The sequence below is a fragment of the Citrus sinensis genome, chromosome 8, assembly GCF_022201045.2.
Source record: "Citrus sinensis cultivar Valencia sweet orange chromosome 8, DVS_A1.0, whole genome shotgun sequence".
Lineage (NCBI taxonomy): Eukaryota > Viridiplantae > Streptophyta > Magnoliopsida > Sapindales > Rutaceae > Citrus > Citrus sinensis.
The window spans coordinates 7,365,864-7,383,304 of NC_068563.1; the positions used below are offsets into that span (position 1 = coordinate 7,365,864).

The 17,441-nt window shown below is 35.0% G+C and overlaps 3 protein-coding genes and 1 pseudogene across 3 annotated transcripts; all 4 read right to left on the reverse strand.

Annotated features, from left to right (window-relative positions):
- Positions 1-331: 331 nt before the first annotated feature.
- On the reverse strand, positions 332-1,091 carry LOC127899068 (auxin-responsive protein SAUR23-like; annotated as a pseudogene).
- Positions 1,092-3,131: 2,040 nt separating this feature from the next.
- LOC102630281 (auxin-responsive protein SAUR24-like) lies at positions 3,132-3,707 on the reverse strand. The gene has a single exon (XM_006487231.4). It carries the CDS (start codon positions 3,594-3,596, stop codon positions 3,294-3,296), a length of 303 nt encoding a protein of 100 aa, XP_006487294.2. The 5' UTR covers positions 3,597-3,707; the 3' UTR covers positions 3,132-3,293.
- A 1,010-nt stretch (positions 3,708-4,717) lies between these two features.
- LOC102630584 (auxin-responsive protein SAUR21-like) lies at positions 4,718-5,614 on the reverse strand. Its single transcript, XM_052431799.1, has one exon. It carries the CDS (start codon positions 5,279-5,281, stop codon positions 4,985-4,987), a length of 297 nt encoding a protein of 98 aa, XP_052287759.1. The 5' UTR covers positions 5,282-5,614; the 3' UTR covers positions 4,718-4,984.
- An 8,542-nt stretch (positions 5,615-14,156) lies between these two features.
- Positions 14,157-15,625, reverse strand: LOC127899231 (uncharacterized). Its single transcript, XM_052432562.1, has 3 exons — positions 15,397-15,625; positions 15,137-15,298; positions 14,157-14,441 (listed from the first exon to the last, which is right to left on the reverse strand). The coding sequence occupies exons 1-3, from the start codon at positions 15,488-15,490 to the stop codon at positions 14,320-14,322; spliced, it is 378 nt and encodes a 125-aa protein (XP_052288522.1). The 5' UTR covers positions 15,491-15,625; the 3' UTR covers positions 14,157-14,319.
- Positions 15,626-17,441: the final 1,816 nt, after the last annotated feature.

Consider the following 17,441-nt stretch of genomic DNA (forward strand, 5'->3'; position numbering starts at 1 on the left):
TTGTCTTCCAAGTCATTACCAGAATTTTGAAATGGTTGAGATTGCATAAGACATTTTTCCGAACCATTTCTGGTCAAGTTTCCTAAACAGGGCACCCAAATTTAAGTGCTGACCTCTTGAGATAGAGAACATGTTTTTGTTGAACAGTTGGTATTCAATTGCCATGTCAATTGTGTTTGAATATATTTTTTTCTTTTTTCAATAGGAAAGCTTTTCATTCTTAGCCATGTAAATATTGAAATATATGTCATATTTATCAATAGATGAAATATATCTAAATGAAACTTCATGCTGTATAGTATATCAAGGATAATAATAAAGAATGATTAAATACTAAAAATCTGACAAATGGAAGTCAAACAATTTGTATTTCTTTACTAACAATGATCAGATGGGAAGATTCAAATCCCAAAACTCCTTTTAAAGGAGGAGAAAAATATTTACATTAAAGTTGGCAGTTGAAGCTAGTGCATGCCTACTCTTATGATCTATCTAATCGTGAAATGACCTCAATGAAAGTGTCCTGTCCACTGGGAATTGTCGACGCACCCATTGGATAGTTAAAGCCGAATTCCTCTTCAGCTATAGCAAATCTTGAAACAAAGGCTGGTTCAGATAGGATACAGGAACCAGAAACCGCTTCTTTTGATTCTCTCCGACATATACTGATAAGAAGCCTTTTGGTACATCTGCACATGTTGAAGCTTCTTTATTCTTTGTTGTTAGAACTGAGTGAGGAAGAATTTGTTTAGCAGGAATGAAACCAAGGACACGGATTCCCATTGGTTTTACTTTGTATGTATGTGGCTTCAAATGAGAATCAAACAAGAGAATTTGGAGAAATGCTATTGATTGTAGTGCTGAAACTTGGGTTAGTTTTGTATGGTCATCAATGTATGTGGGCATATATAGATGAATTTTCGTATGATAATCATCTACAATGGTCAATAGACATAATCATCTAAAATGGTCAAAAGACATTTCTGGGGTCTGCTTAAGGCATTGCTAAAGAGGGTATCATACTATCACATGGTTTTGTCTTGCAAAGAATCAGCCAAGATTAGAGGGCCGAAAGATAATCGTGCTAGTTTGTTGACAATCAAGATTGGCCTACAATTTCTAAAGCAAGACAATGAAGGACCATCTAAATATATGATAGAAGAACATTTGCTGATAAAAACAAAAAAAGTTAGATAATTACACCAATATAAAACAAAACTGTCAGATCATTAGTTCTCATATGGATGCAAAACAAAAAAAATTAGGTACTGCTGATATTGGCGCTAAGTTGAGTGATCCTTTGATTAGAGACATGCGTCATACCACTGTCAAGTGGATTTTCATGAATAAGGATAAGATAGCATGATAATTGATGCAATGGCAATGCGTGTTAAGTTCATAACTTGTCGAAAAAGAAAAGAGGAAGATTAAAACATCTTGAGTGCAATAAAAAAATGTAGGCAGGCCAATCATGTGATTAGTTCCAATTTCTGCTTTTTCCTTACCATGCAGTCAAAGAACCATTGCCATCAATCTTCAAATATTAGGCAGGCCAATCGTCACTCTCCATTAGTTAGCTTCTCTAATCATGGCTATACAATGAAAATCGATTGTTCAACTCTAGGTTCTTGATGGTTGTCGAAGCCAGCAAAAATAAATACCTACTCTAAATAAATTGTGTATAGTGATTGAGCAGAGTCGTGTCCACAGAGATCGGTAATTATTTAAATCCTTTTAAAATATAAAATGCAAAATGGGGGAATTGTTGACAATAATAAAAATCAAATTAAAATAACAAGAATGCAAATTAAAATTGTAATTCAAATTGGAGAAAGCTCTGGTTGAAGGAATTAACTCAGTTTGATTCGACTACTGATCATTGATTCAAATATAAATTATTACTACTTATGAATAGACCGATTATAACTACTGAGACCCTCTAATAGTCAATCTCTCCTTAACTAGTCGATAACCAAGGTATGACCGTTGGTTATTTCCCTAATCAATAGACAACCCTAGATACGATCATAGGATTTAATCAATTGACAACCTGAAAAACCAGAGAGACCCAAATCCTAATCAACAAATGCATACGATGGTTCATTTAAATTAGATTGTTTATTCTCATAACACAACTCACTGCTATATTATTTGTCACAAACATTAAAATCTTCATACGATGAATCCTTTAATGGACAATAGATTAAGTTGATAATTAAATAGTGGCCAGTTATCTAATTAACAAACATAATCATGAAAATAATTCAGAGAACAAACAAATACCCAAAAAGTAATAAAACAATTAAAGCATAAGAAAGATCTCACAGTAGTGATGAATCAAAGCTTCATTAACCTTCAACCAGAATAATAGGTTTAGTTCTTCATAGAGAGAAGAGAAAAATTTAGATCTAGGGTTTTTTTCTTTTCTCCAAAAGTTTACTTTTTCACAATAGATTCCTCCCTTAAATACTCTCTCTCTCCTCTCCTCTAGAGTTCTTTTTAAAATAAAATACTAATATTTGAAATATTAAATTCTTAATTACAAAAATAATTAAAAATACAAAACACGTTAAACTAAAAATTGCAGGTCCGTAGTTGACAGCAGGCGTCCACGTCTTATCAACAAAGTTCTTCTGACGCTCATAATTTCTCTAAGAGAACAATCATCCTTAAACATTATCTTGTAGCTCAATTTTATCACCAATCAATAGAATTGCACCTACAAAAGTAAAACATAAGTAAATCACTATTATTAAGTGCAAAACATCGGTATTAAGGGAAGTAAACAATGCAAAACTAGTGCATAATTTGCACTCTAACAGTTCTAGTCTCGGATTCTAAATTTAAAATGTTTATTATCTATCATTGTAGTCCTATACAGTTCATGTTCTCTGGTTGCTCATTTATATCAAAATCAATTACATTTGCTCATCATAGGTTAAGCTTCCCATTGACGTCCATTAGAAAAACTCTGCTCAAAGACACCATCTTCTACATCAGAGATGTGTAATTTATTAATTGCTCAGTTCCCTTTTCCGTGCCGATGGACAACTAGTTCATTATGCAATTCCATACCCTTTTGATAACTTTTATGTATAGTCAATTTCATTAAAAGGAGTACTCAAGATTGATATCCAGAAGAAAAACTGCAGTAACATTAATTCATGAATTTCTTACAAATGTAGAAATTTTCTTTACCCTCTCCTTTTCTGCCTAAAGAGAACCCAACAAAAAAAAAAAATTCCAAATGGATTTACAAAATTGTCTATACTAGGAAGTTCTAGTGTTGCATTTCATGATTCATTCAAGCTGGAAGTGACATTAATGAAGATATCTTCTCTGCAAGGAATTGTGAGGCCACCCATCGGATGATCAAACCCGAATTCTTCCTCAGCCTTACTCAACAGTTCTTGAAATGAAGGTTGATTCAAGAAAGATACTGGAATTACAAATCTTTTCTTTTGGTTCTCTCCTACATAAACTGCGAAATGGCCTTTTGGCACGACTTTGGATGTTGAAACTCCTTGACTTACAATTAATTTAGCCTGGCGGAGAATCTGCTTAGCGTACATGATTCCAGGTACATGAATAGCCATATCTATCTATCAATAATTTACTTCTGAATTAAGATGATGAAGAGTGAAGAGCACAAATGACTTATGAGATGAAAGGAAAGTGTTTCTATTTGGTTTTGCCGCTTTGGATACAATACCTCTGTATTTATAGAATACATTGAAATTTGAAGTGAGTGGTATAGAGGCATTTGATGGAGACACCAGCAAAGTTTCACATGGCTTGTCTTGCAAGTCATCACTAACAATTTGGAGCTGACATAGACTGTATAACATCTTATGCCCAACCATTTCTTGGATAACAACCTACAAGGGCCCCCGATTCTAAATTGCTGATTCCTCTGGATAAAGGGTATGCTTGAAACATTTATGATTTATAAATTTTTGATGATAACAGGTAACCTATTCTTTTGAAAAGAATATTATGTATTTGAAGTCCATTAAGATAAGTATGTACCTTATTGTTAGGTTTTTGGACCCTACTTGATTGCCATTATAATCATTGGACAAAGGGCTTTTTGCCCAATGTCATTAGAATTCTCTCTTACAATATTAATAATCGTTGAGTTGACTGAAATATTGACTGAGATATATTTGGTTTTTTTAAAGTATGATTAAAAGATATTAAAGATCATGAATAATTAGCAGCTGATGTGTATGAGAGTTTTGTAAAACACGAGGCAGCAAGACAACTGTAATAAGTAAAACCTCAGTAACTAGCCCAAATTATGCTAAATTGAATTATGCTAATTTATGTACTCTTATTAGAAGTAAAAACTTATTAGCAAAATGTCGTAGTGGAACATGGAACCTTTTCATGAAGACCTGAATCTCAAAAGTGGTTGCCTTAAGCATATATTCTTAGTCTAGGAACTATTCTCAGTAGATGTGGGTTGCAAGATTCGTGGAGAGTTCTACCATTAATGTTTTTGCAGTATAACTTTAGTTAAAAGTACTTCAAGGTGCTGCACCTGCTACATTTTTCTGTCACGGATCCATTTAAAAATGCTATTGTGGTCAGGTGACACCAATAGTTACTATTTAAAATTACCATAATACTCGGCTGTCCGCTTTTGATTATGTATTTGTATAGAAGGTCTACGAGATAAGTGAGTCCTGAACATTTTTCATGAAGGCAAGAACTTTTATAAAATGTTAATCTGGAAGTATATGTACATTAGTTTTTTATTCAATACTGTCATCTACTACTGGAAAAGAGAACTAACACTTTTGAGTTTCAAGTGAAATAACATTGATTGAATTTTGTTTTCAATTAGCTGATAAAAGAACGTGAACAAATCTGCAAGAATTTCTAGTAGTCACTCTCTTAGAAGGAGTGTACATTTTCCATTCAAATCTCTTTCTCTACCCACAAAAAAAGAGTTATAAAATCGTCTCTTCTGATTTCCATATCACAAATTACTCAAGCGGGAAGTGAGGTCAAGAAACATCTCTTCAGCACAGGGAATAGTAAGGCCTCCCATTGGATGATTGAACCCAAATTCTTCCTCTGCCTTGTATAGCAATTCCTGAAATAAAGGTTCATTCAAGAATGATATTGGGATTACAAATCTTTTCTTTTCACACTGTCCAACATAAACTGCTAGGTTGCCTTTTGGAACATCTATGAATATAGATTGATTGGGGAAAAAATTTGATCTGCGAAAAACTTGTTTAGCATGCAAAATTCGAGGCAAACGGATAGCCATTATTATTGAAGTTATTGCTAGAAAATGATGAATGTTACAAGTGATTTGGGAGCAGAAAGGAGAGCTTTACTGTTGTACGTGGAATGCGGAATCAAGCGTATCAAATAATTATAGAAAAATAAAGGACAAAAGAATTACGTGGTTCAGTAATTAAACCTACATCCATGGAAACAAGAAAGAATAATTGTTTATTTAACAATTAATAGAGTACAAATATTTTTGTAACGAATCTCACTTTCCAGAAACCCAAATATACCCAGTACTCTCACATTCTGTAGGAAAGATAAATTCCCCAGACACACTTCTCTCACTTCTCTCAAAAGCTTAGAAACTTATAAGCTTAACAATTTTGGGATGCTTAACAAATGAAAAACTCCCTCTATTTATAGGAAGTATTTTGCACTATTACAAATTCGGCGTTCACCAACAATTTGCCAAATTGTCAATGTTGTTGTTAATTTGTCAAACTATCACATGCTTCACCAACTCCTTTGGCTTCAATTTCCACGATTCCAACCACATGCTTCATCTAAATTTCCAAGGGTCTCTGCCAACTTTTCAAGCTTTGCATGCTTAGCCACATACATAGGTCAAATTTCTACAGTTGGTGCCAACTTTGGCCAATTTGTCACCAAGTTTTGTTAACTTTTCAATAATTCTCCACCTCGGCGAAGATTTGTCCAAATCTGAGCCGACTTACCAACGGATTATCATCCCCAAAGTGGCTGCATCTCTGTGACTGCCTACGTACCTTTGTCAACATATCTGATGGATTATCTTTGGTATCGATCTTTCTCAACCACACAATACTGCTCTCGATAATCTCTCTCACATAATGATATTTCACATCTATGTGCTTCGTCCGAGCGTGATATGTTTGATTCTTCGCAATGAATATCTCATTTTGATTATCACAGAAGACCGCAATATTCTCCTGGATTATTCCCAAATCACCTAACAAGCCTTTGAACCAGATAGCTTCTTTTACAGCTTCAGTTGCTGCCATATACTCTGCTTTCGTAGTGGACAGAGTAATTGTCGTTTGCAAAATTGACCTCCAGCTAACCGGACCTCCACCCAATGTGAATACGTAGCCCATTGTTGATCTTCGCTTGTCAAGGTCTCCAACGAAATCAGAATCACAATACCCAACACATTGTTGACCACAATCCTTATTGAACAATAACCCAACATCAACTGTCCCATACAGATATCGAAGAACCCACTTTACCGTAAGCCATTGATTTTTACCCGGATTGTGCATGTATCTACTAATCATGCTTATTGCTTGAGATATATCGGGCCTTATATATACTATAGCATACATAAGACTACCCACAACACTAGCATATGGAACGCGAGCCATGTAATTGCGCTCTTCTTGAGATCTAGGACATGAAGAAGAGATTAATTTGAAATGAAGAGCTAAAGGTGTACATACCGGTTTAGTTTTGTCATCCATGCCAAATCTTTCTAGCACTTTCTTCAAATAAGACTCTTGAGTCAACCATACGCTCCCATTCTTCTTGTCTCTACGAATCTCCATCCCAAGTCTTCTCTGTGCATTACCCAAGTCTTTCATCTCGAACTCAGAAGCCAGTTGCTTCTTTAATCTTTCGATCTCGTCTCTATTCTTCGAAGCTATAAGCATATCATCCACATAGAGTAACAAATATATGAAAACTCCATCTAGTAGTCTTCTAAAGTAAACACAATGATCGTGTTCACTTCTAGTGAATTTATGCTATTGTATAAATTGATCAAATCTTTTGTACTACTGCCTTGGCGATTGCTTCAGCCCGTACAAAGATTTAATCAACCTACACACATGATTCTACTTTTCAGCAACTCAGAAAACGCAAGGCTGAATCATATAGATTTCTTCCTCCAAATCTCCATGTAAGAACGCCCTTTTAACATCCAATTGAGGCAACTCTAACTCATATTCTGCAACTAAGGCAAGTAGGATATGAATAGAAGTATATTTTACAACTGGAGAGAAAACTTCATTGTAGCCAATATCTTCATTTTGAGCAAAACCTTTTGCTATAAGCCTTGCCTTGTATCGAGGAGTTGTTTGATTTGGAGATCCTTGCTTTTTGGTGTGGACCCATTTATTGTCAATAGCCCTTTTCCCTTTTGGTAACTTTACAAGTTCCCAAGTCTGGTTTTGATGGAGAGATTTTATCTCTTCCTCCATGGCTAACTTCCACTGATCACTTTCACTCCTGCGTAATGCTTCACCGAAAGTGTTAGGGATGTTATCATCAATAACTGGAAGTGCATAGGCTACCACCATATCTTTAGTAAGCCATCCGGGTTTCTTTATCTCTCTTCTTGGCCTCCTTGTTGCTATAAAATCATCATTATCTACATCATCAATTGTTTCTTCATTTTGTGGGACATCAGAAGAAACAACCTCTTTTTCAACTTTAGGTGTCACCTCCATAGTTGAACTCTTCTTTGATGTAGAACTAACTGGTACATATGGAGTTGCATCAAACTCCACCTGCTGCAATACCTCTTTGTTCTTGTTCTCTACCTGCTGAGAACTTGAAGTTTTCATCATTAAAGCTTCATCAAATGTGACATCTCTGCTACACAAAAACTTTTTGTCTTCGAGATCCCAAAGCTTGAAGCACTTTCCTCCACCTTTGAATCCCACAAAGATAGCTCTTCTAGCACGAGGATCCAATTTACCATCTTTGACATGATAATAAGCTGGACACCCGAATATACGAAGGGAATCATAGTCTTGTGCATGCTTTCCAGACTACATTTCCATAGGAGTTTTACCTCCAATTACAGCAGAAGGCAACCAGTTTAGCAAGTGACTTGCGTAGCTCACAGTTTCAGCCCAAAACTTTTTATCTAAACCAGCATTAGATAACATACATCGTACATTTTCTAGTAAAGTACGATTCATACGCTCAGCCACACCATTATGTTGCGGAGTATGTCTCATCGTAAAATGTCTTTTAATACCCTCGTTCTAGTATACTTGCAAGAATGGATCAGAAGTATATTCACCCCCATTATCAGATCGTAATACTTTGATCTTTCTGCTAGTTTGAGTCTCCACCAATTTCTTCCATTTCACGAAAATCTCTAGAACCTCATCATTTGCTCGCATGGTGTACACCCACACACGTCTAGAGAAATCATCAACAAATGTAACAAAATAATGGCTTCCACTAATTGATGCAGTCTTGGTTGGTCCCCCATACATCACTGTGAACATATTCAAGGATCTCACGAGTATCGTGATTAGCTGTACCAAACTTGACCCTTGTTTTCTTGTCTATTACACAATGCTCACAGAAATTTAATTTATAGGTTTTGGTACCTTTTAAGAGTTCGTGCCTCATTAGAGTTTGCAAAGACTTCTCTCCAGCATGTCCCAGTCGTACATGCCATAGCTTGGTGGTGTCACTGTGCGCCTCAACAATATTTGCTTCATCAGTTGTACCTCCCTTCAAATAGTACAGATTGTGACGCCGAACCCCTTGCAAAATCACCATAGCCCCATGTGTAAACTTCATTATACCATCTTCAATGGTAACCTTGTAACCTTTAACTTCCAAAGCACCCACAGAAATTAGATTTTTCTTTAAAGCTGGAACATATCTAACCTCTCTGAGTTCTCTGACCATTCCATCAAACATTTTTAGCCGAATTGTTCCTATCCCCATTGTGCGACAAGGTTGATCATTCCCCATCACAATTGCACCAGATTCCAGATTACGAAAATCTGTAAACCATTCCTTAATAGGACACAAATGATAGGTTGCTCTAGTATCAAGTATCCACTCGCTCGAACTAGCCGCATATGCTGCAAGAGTAATACTTAGTGAATAATTAGAGTCTTCATCTTTTCGGGCCATGTTTGCTGCTTCTGATTTCTTCCCATCTCTCTTTTGAGCATTTGGATAATCTTTCCTCCAATGACATTTTTCATGACAAAAGGCACACTTGTCTCGAGGTATATTTCTACTTCTCGATTTGGATTGAGAATTCTTTCCACCACGCTTCTTCTGTTTCTCCATGGCCCAATCTCTGCTCACCAAAGCTTCAGACGATGCTCGTTCAGAATTTTTATCATTATTCTGAATTTCTAAGCTAGTCAATACTGTACAAACATCTTTAAAGGCGATCACACTCTTCTCATATATCAAAGTAGTCACAAAATGGCTATATTCCTTTGGTAGTGAGTGTAACAGAATCATAGCCTTGACTTCATCCTTAATATCTTGATCAAGATTCTTCAAATAAGCAAGTAACTTTTCAAATATTGAGACATGATCGTGCATTGACACCCCAGGCTTCATTCGAAAGCCATATACTTGGCTCATTGCATGAAGGCGATTTTCAGGACTTTTCACCAGGTACTTCCCCTCCAATGTACGCCACAAAGTCACCGCACACTCCTCATCTTTCACTAAGTATTTCACCTCCTTAGTCAAATAAGATCTGATCTGATCTGACCACAAACTTTCTCGTTCATACGATTCCAAATTTCTTCATCATACAAGTATCTTTTATTTTTCAGAACAATATCGAGATCGATTTGAATAAGGGCATCCATAACTTCGCGCCTCCACATGCCGAAGTTGATTTTCCCATCAAACTTTTCAACATCGATCTTTTGGCCTCCTATAACAAGTACTGAATAGCGATTTGACAAATCTCGCCTCCCACTTGAAGTGTCTCCTGAAATAGTCTCGGTAGATCTCTCCCCAATTCTAGAAGTTTCACCTTCTACCATTTTCTCAACGAAGTATTTCTACTTGAAAAACAACCTCTATGATGTTAATTTCGCATGAATAAATGCACCAGAAAAGTTCTCAGGAGACTGGACGGGAACTCGGTCCCAATTAAAAACCAGAATCCTTAGACTTTTATCGCCTTTGTTGACAGAACTTTCCTAGACATGTAAAAATACACACTACTTACAGTAGACTGTCTCCCAAGTACAAATGGCCGTCTCTACCGTATTCGTGAACAGTACCGTATGTGAACAGTACCGTATATGTGAACAGTATCGTATCCCCCAAGTACGAACCGTCGGCTCTGATACCACTTGTTGTGCGCGGAATGAGGAATCAAGCGCACCAAATAATTATAGAAAAATAAAGGACACAAGAATTACGTGGTTCGGTAATTAAACCTACATCCACCGAGGCAAGAAAGAATAATTGTTTATTTAACAATTAATAGAGTACAAATATTTTTGTAACGAATCTCACTTCCCAGAAACCTAAATATACCCAGTACTCTCACACTTTGCAGGAAAGATAAATTCCTCAAACACACTTCTCTCACTTCTCTCAAAAGCTTAGAAACTTATAAGCTTCACAATTTTGGGATGCTTAACAAATGAAAAACTCCCTCTATTTATAGGAAGTATTTTGCACTATTACAAATTCGGCGTTCACCAACAATTTGCCAAATTGTCAATATTGTTGTGAATTTGTCAAACTGTCACATGCTTCACCAACTCCGTTGGCTTTAATTTCCACGATTCCAACCACATGCTTCATCTAAATTTCTAAGGGTCTCTGCCAACTTTTCAAGCTTTGCATGCTTAGCCACATGCATGTGTCAAATTTCCAAGGTCGGTGCCAACTTTGGCCAATTTGTCACCACGTTTTGTCAAGTTTTCAACATTTACAAGACTTGAAATGTGAGTACCTGGTTTTGTTGGAGACACAATGTGCTCTATATATATATATAGATCAAGGGAGAGTAGCTAAAACCTCCTGGAGGTGGAACTAGTGGTGAAGAGGAATTTGTGCTGATTTATTGAGACATAGCCATCTGAAAGAAGAAAGATCACATGATCTTGTCTTGAAGATCAAATACTTGGCTTAAACAAGTACTGCATATTTGTTGGATAGCATTTTGGCCAGCCATGTAAGGTGAGTGACCAACCTACAAGAGACCCTACTAAGAATTAAACAGATTTGGCAGGGACAAGTACCCTTAGTGCTCTTTGAACAATATCAAAGAATATATATTCATTATTTGCAAAGTGAAAAATCTGAAAGTGTTAAGAACATTAGAGCTTGGAGGTGTCTATATAGTTAAAGCAAAAGGCAGGAATATGACTGTATTTGTTGTCTTAGCTCCTTAAGTTGGCAGACAGGCCCTTGTGAATTGCATATGAAGCATGTCCTACGACTAGTCGCTATCTGAACCCATACACTATTTTTTTCCCCAAGCCATATTACTGTTGAAATGGATAGGATTGCCACAGATAGATGATAACATAGTCAATGCTGGCCATGTAAAATTTGAGAGGTAGGAATTAACTCATCTTAGTCTACTGCACAATCATTTATTTCGTAGAAAGGCAAAAATGCCAAATTGCCTTCAGATAAGTTTGAAAAACTGGATGACTAATTATATCAACGTGGTTAACGAGGAGCCAGTCTTGATTGGATATTTTCTATAGATTTGTATGGAGAAGTACTTTGGCATAGACAATCCTGCATAAATATTTAAAGGAAGGAGAGGATTCATTTTGCTTGCACTTTAGGTATGTAATTGCTTTCACCTAGACTCCATTCATTGGGGAAATTGTGTTGCAAAACCACATATTTGTCTACAAATTGTGTTGTCTATTTGTTTACACAAATATGGCCTACAATTTTGGTAATACACCACTGAAATTCAAGCTAGAGATTGCATATGCCTACTAATTATTATTAATATGATCAGCTTCACTATAAATACGAGACTGACGGAACTTTGCTTTGCGGACAAGATTGAGACAACCGAGTCAGCGAATGCTCCTCAAATGAGATATGAACAATAAACATGAGTATGATAGAACTAGAAAGTCTGATAAAACCAATAGACACAGAAAATGAAACCGAAAAAAGGGATACATGACATTTCGGAGCTGATTGAGACTGTGCAACATATTATGCTCAACCATTTTAACATATATCACATTATAACGTGCTTTAAATTTCTGTAAACAAAATAAGAAATCAGATCCCTCTGTCAAAGATAGCAAACAGAAGTTTTTTATTTCATCCTTATGAATGTAATCTCAAAAAATTAACCATGAATATGTGTTAATCAATCTGAGCGCACCAAAAGTATTCTTCTTTGAAAAGGCTTTTAAAAATTACTCAAGTCTTCATGAGATTTGGCATTATTGCTTTTCCTGAAGTAATATGCAGCAGACTGAGGTGAAATGATTCCTACCTCTCAAATTTTAGTTGGCCAGCATTGACAAGTGAGAGTTCTGATAGTTGACTTGTGTAGGACACACTTCATGCATAAATAGAGCCATATTCCTGCCTTCTGCTTTAATTAATTACATTTGTAGACATCTGCAAGCTCTAATATTTTTAGCACTTTCAGATTTCACTTTGCAAATAATATATATTCTTTGATTGTTCAGATGATATTAATAGTACTGGTCCCTGGCAAAATCTATTTAATTCATAGTAGGGCCTGTTGCTGGTTGCTGACCTTAAATGGTTGGCCAAAATGCTTTCTAACGAAAATTAAGCATCAATTTGTTGCCAAATTTTTTATCTTGAAGACAAGGCCATGTGATCTTTCATATGCTATGTCTCACTAAATTAAATCAGCCCAAATTCCTCTCCACCACAAGCTCCACCTCTTTTAAGTTTTTGCTGCTCTTCCTCAATCTATTTATACAAAATATAAGCACACTGTGCCCGAAACAAAACCAAATACTCATCACATTTCTCTCCTACTAAACTTTCCTTTCTGCCACCAAATCACTTGTTATCTTCATCATTTTTTAGCAATAACTTCCATAGCCATGGATATTCGTTTGCATACAACTGTGCATTCTAAACAAGTTCTCCTCAGATAAGTTTGGTTTCAAATAATCAATCAATAGTCATAAATGTTCCTAAAGGCTTCGTTGCAGTTTATGTTGGAGAGAGCGAAAAGAAAAAATTCGTAATCCCATATCGTTCTTGAATGAACCTTCATCTCAAGAATTGCTATGCAAGGCAGAGGAAAATTTTGGGTTCAATCATCCCATGGGAGGCCTCAAAATTCCCAGTGCTGAAGAAATTTTTGTAGAATCTCACTTCTCAGTTGAGTAGTGCTTGATATACGGCAATACAAAAATGTATCAGAAGGAACAATTTTGTTTACTATATAAATATTTATCTTTTTGGTGGAGGAAGAGATGTATCCGGAAAATTTATACATTTTCAAGAAAGAGTTAATTAGTACGTAATAGAAAATATTTGAAGATTATCACATTTTAATCACCTTTACCAAAATATATATAATTCGATCCATGTGTTTGCCTATAACTTCTGATGGATAAACTTGTGCAAGGTACTTCACGAGTGTTTTTGTTGAGTGCTTATTTTTATTTAATCTGTTTATTGCTTGAATTTCTTGAATATTAGAAACTGAAATGTATTCAATTTATTGATTTTTTACTTATGAATTAATATTATAAAAACAACTTAACACCTTAAGATATCCCGTCAAGCTTCTTTATTTAGTTGGCCACTTGAGTTTAAATGTGGAGCAGACTAATAATCTCATAAGAGGACTAAAGCAGGTTACCACGAATGTGACATATGGAGTCCATAATATTCTTTCTAAAGAGATTTGATTCGGAACTATTATATGTCCAAGGTCCAATATTGAAATAATTTTAGAGGTTTTCCCTGACTTTGTCCGTGTCAACAAACAATTCGAAATGCCTCGACTTTTTTAGAACAGGTCCGGGTCAAATAGCAATGATCTAAAGCACTTCCTTTTACAACTCAATCGTATGATATGACACTCAAACCATGAATGCTTTTATCCTTATCATTTCTAATCAGTTCCTCGTTCAGGACCTTAGGAACAGCATAAAAAATAATAATAAAAGAATCAATTTATTAATTTCGATTTCGAATGTGACATATGGAGTCTTCCGCAGTGGCCACTCGGGCACCCAAATTACAAGGAATAAGAAAAAAGACGGAGGACGTACGTTATTGAAAGATAGATTACAGGCTAATAATCTCGAATCATCTTCTTCTTCAGTCGTGTTTATTAATAACACTTTTAGCGGCTTGCATTATCGTATCTTTAAAACTTTTATCATTCTTATCGGCCACCTTCTCCAATGTCTTTCTGAAAATGGCATCGTTGTTGGGGGATCCTGAAAAGAAGCAAGAACATATGTTTTTCAGAAAATAGTAAGTGTCCGTTAGTCCCCAGTGAGGACCCACTAACTGCACTGCATTAAAATATGAAAGATTTAAAAAAATAAAATCTAATTTATCCCCAAAACATTCAAGGGTACAAAAACCTACAAGTAGCTACCGCGAGTTCCTGATAATATCTCCGAATTATCTTCAAAATTTTAGTTTGATATTAACCAACTATTTTTCCACTATTTCTATTACCAACCAGTAAAAGAAAACATCCCTCTACCTTCTTAAATGAATAAAAAAAACTAGGATTATAGATTATTTTGCTCTTGGAGCCTTGCAAAACATCACTTTGCCTTTTTGAATGAATTCAAGGGCAAATAGTCTTTATCTTGAATTATTTGAGGGTGGCTATCGAAATTAATGGAAAAGTAGCTGGTTGACATAAAATTAGTTGGTGAATATAAAATTAGAACTTTAGGCGATCTTGAGATGTTATCAGAAATTCGTGATGACTACCTGTACTCAATATTCTTAAGGTGGTTAGTGAATAATTTCCCAAATCAAAATAATAAAATTCAATGTATTAGATAATCCAGTTCGGACACATTAACCTCGAATCATTTTCTTCTTTTAGCCCCGTTGGCAATACTCCTGCAATAGTTAACTTTATCTTGATTCATTCAAAGATCAAATTACTTACGGTTCAAAGGGTAAAAAACGAATTTAGCCCCTTTCACATTCTCTGCATTATTTTCGCCTTGATCACAATCACCAGCTGCCTGCAATTTTTCTACTCCATTATTCTCCTCCATTGCCTTTCTGCCAAACACCTGCTTGGCAAGGTATAATCCCTTTTGTGCCTCTGAAATAATATTTGCACGAACATATATAAACGAAATTGAATATACGGAGTCAAAACACAATAAGTACTCTAATTAAGGATAGTTAATTAATTCTTACGGTCTGCAACAGTTTTGATTGGTTCGAAGACTCCAACGGCCACATTCAACAACATTGACATGATCAACACAGAAACCAGGACGTTCTTCCCCATGATCTCAATGTCAATCAATGTCAATCCAATCGAAATTAATTAATTATTAAGTTAGATATATTGATTCAATATATCCCTTGTTAATTCCTACGCCTCTGTTGCTCTTATATATGTTGCATTGTTCCGAATAACGGGCAGTGGATGGCCATTATCAATTTGTATGGTAACTATTTTTGGCACCTGATAAAACGAGATCGCCACCTTTTGTCCGGTTCTTATGCATGCGTTCGAATTGAATGCTTCTGCACTATCTTTTCTCATTCCTATAAATAAAAAATAGAAGTGGTGCTCCACATTCCACATTTTTTATCTCAAAAAATTATCTAAAATCATATAATATTCATTAATTACTCAGTCAGACAATATAATTAATTCACTTTGATCATGTGAAAAACTACTAACCACTGCATTAATGACAAAATCATTTCGGATCAAATTCGGGAAAAAAAAATTTGTGATGTCTATCATTACTTTTAGGGGTGGGCATAGTTCGGTTCAGGTCGAAATTAAGCAGAACCGATTTAAATTGGTTATTTTATAAAAAGAACTAAATAAGAACCGAACTCAATAAAAACCGAACATAAATGGATCTTTTCGGATCAGTTCGGTTCGGTTCGATTTTTTCGGTTTTTGGCCTTTTGAACCTATTTTGAATTTCTAAATTTTTAGCCCATTAGACCTCATGAATGTAATAATTTTTTTCAATAATTAATTTATCCAAATTTCATTACAAATATTAACAATAAATACAAAGTATTCAAAACACATTTTATCACTAATATCTTACTAACTACTAATAAGGTACTTACAAAATATAAAATATTAAGATTTCAAAATACATAATCAAACTCCAATACTCCATCTACATAAACATAATATTGTAAAGACAAATAAAAATAACAACAATTAAAACTTACAGCACAAAATAAAAAGAAAATTTGGAAACAAACACCAACAATAATTTTTAAATTTATATATACCCGTAATCGTGTGTGTGCATGCCTATTTTAGTTATCTTACGCAACCAATTAAAATTTAACACGTGTCTATTTAAATAAAATTTAAAAAATAACCCGGTTTTTTGGTTCGGCTTTTCGGTTCAGCTGAGTGAATCGAATACCTAACCTGCATTTCAGTTTTTTTTTTTACAAATCATATATTTCGGTTATTTTTTAAAATTAAAACCGGTCCGAACGGAACGGTTCGGATTGGTTCGGTTCGGTTCGGTTTTCTCTAGTGCACGATTTTTTTGCCCATCCCTAATTACTTTAAATATTATTGCTTCCATCCGTGTCGTTAAAGTCAGAGCATACTTTAAGTCGATGATCTTTCTGTTTCACTCTTTTTTTACTTTTTTTAATATTTATTTTGGGATCTTTATTATATAAATTTAAGAATTATGGCCCAAATACATGGGTCCGACTACGGTGCAACAGTGGTACCGTGCCACCGTTGAATCCAGCCGTTGGATCCACTTGGATGGATGGATTCATTGGGATCCAACGGTCAGGTGCAATGGTGGCACGGTACCACTGTTGCACCATAGTTTTCTCCCAAATACATTATATACATCTCCGTACTGTGTGTGAGTGGGGCAAATATTCTTCCAAAGTGAAAGTTTGGACTGTGTGATATAAACTCAAATCAAGTAGTCTTAGTAGATGTCTAATATAAATATTAGTAAACTTATGATTGTCCGGTTCTTATTAATTTTAAAAAATTACATTTAAGTGTAATTAATGGGTTTTTTTTGGTTAAATCATACTATTTTTTTTAAATTCTTGTTGAATCAACCAAAATTTTCTTATTAATTTTAATGGCAAAGTTTGAATCAACAAGAAATTTTTTTAAACAGATTTTTTTTGATTTAATTAAAAAAAAAGCCTGTTAATTCACTACAAGAAAAATGGTTATTTCCAAGGGCAAATACCCTCGGAAATACATAAACGCT

Bases quoted from the DNA above. Each gene is read 5' to 3' on its own strand.
- LOC102630281 (XM_006487231.4), bottom strand. From the start codon at position 3,596: ATGGCTATTCATGTACCTGGAATCATGTACGCTAAGCAGATTCTCCGC.
- LOC102630584 (XM_052431799.1), bottom strand. From the start codon at position 5,281: ATGGCTATCCGTTTGCCTCGAATTTTGCATGCTAAACAAGTTTTTCGC.
- LOC127899231 (XM_052432562.1), bottom strand. From the start codon at position 15,490: ATGGGGAAGAACGTCCTGGTTTCTGTGTTGATCATGTCAATGTTGTTG. The intron at 15,299-15,396 runs GTAAGAATTAAT...ATATTATTTCAG, and splicing joins AATCAAAACTGTTGCAGACC to AGGCACAAAAGGGATTATAC. The intron at 14,442-15,136 runs GTAAGTAATTTG...GCTTCTTTTCAG, and splicing joins CGTTTTTTACCCTTTGAACC to GATCCCCCAACAACGATGCC.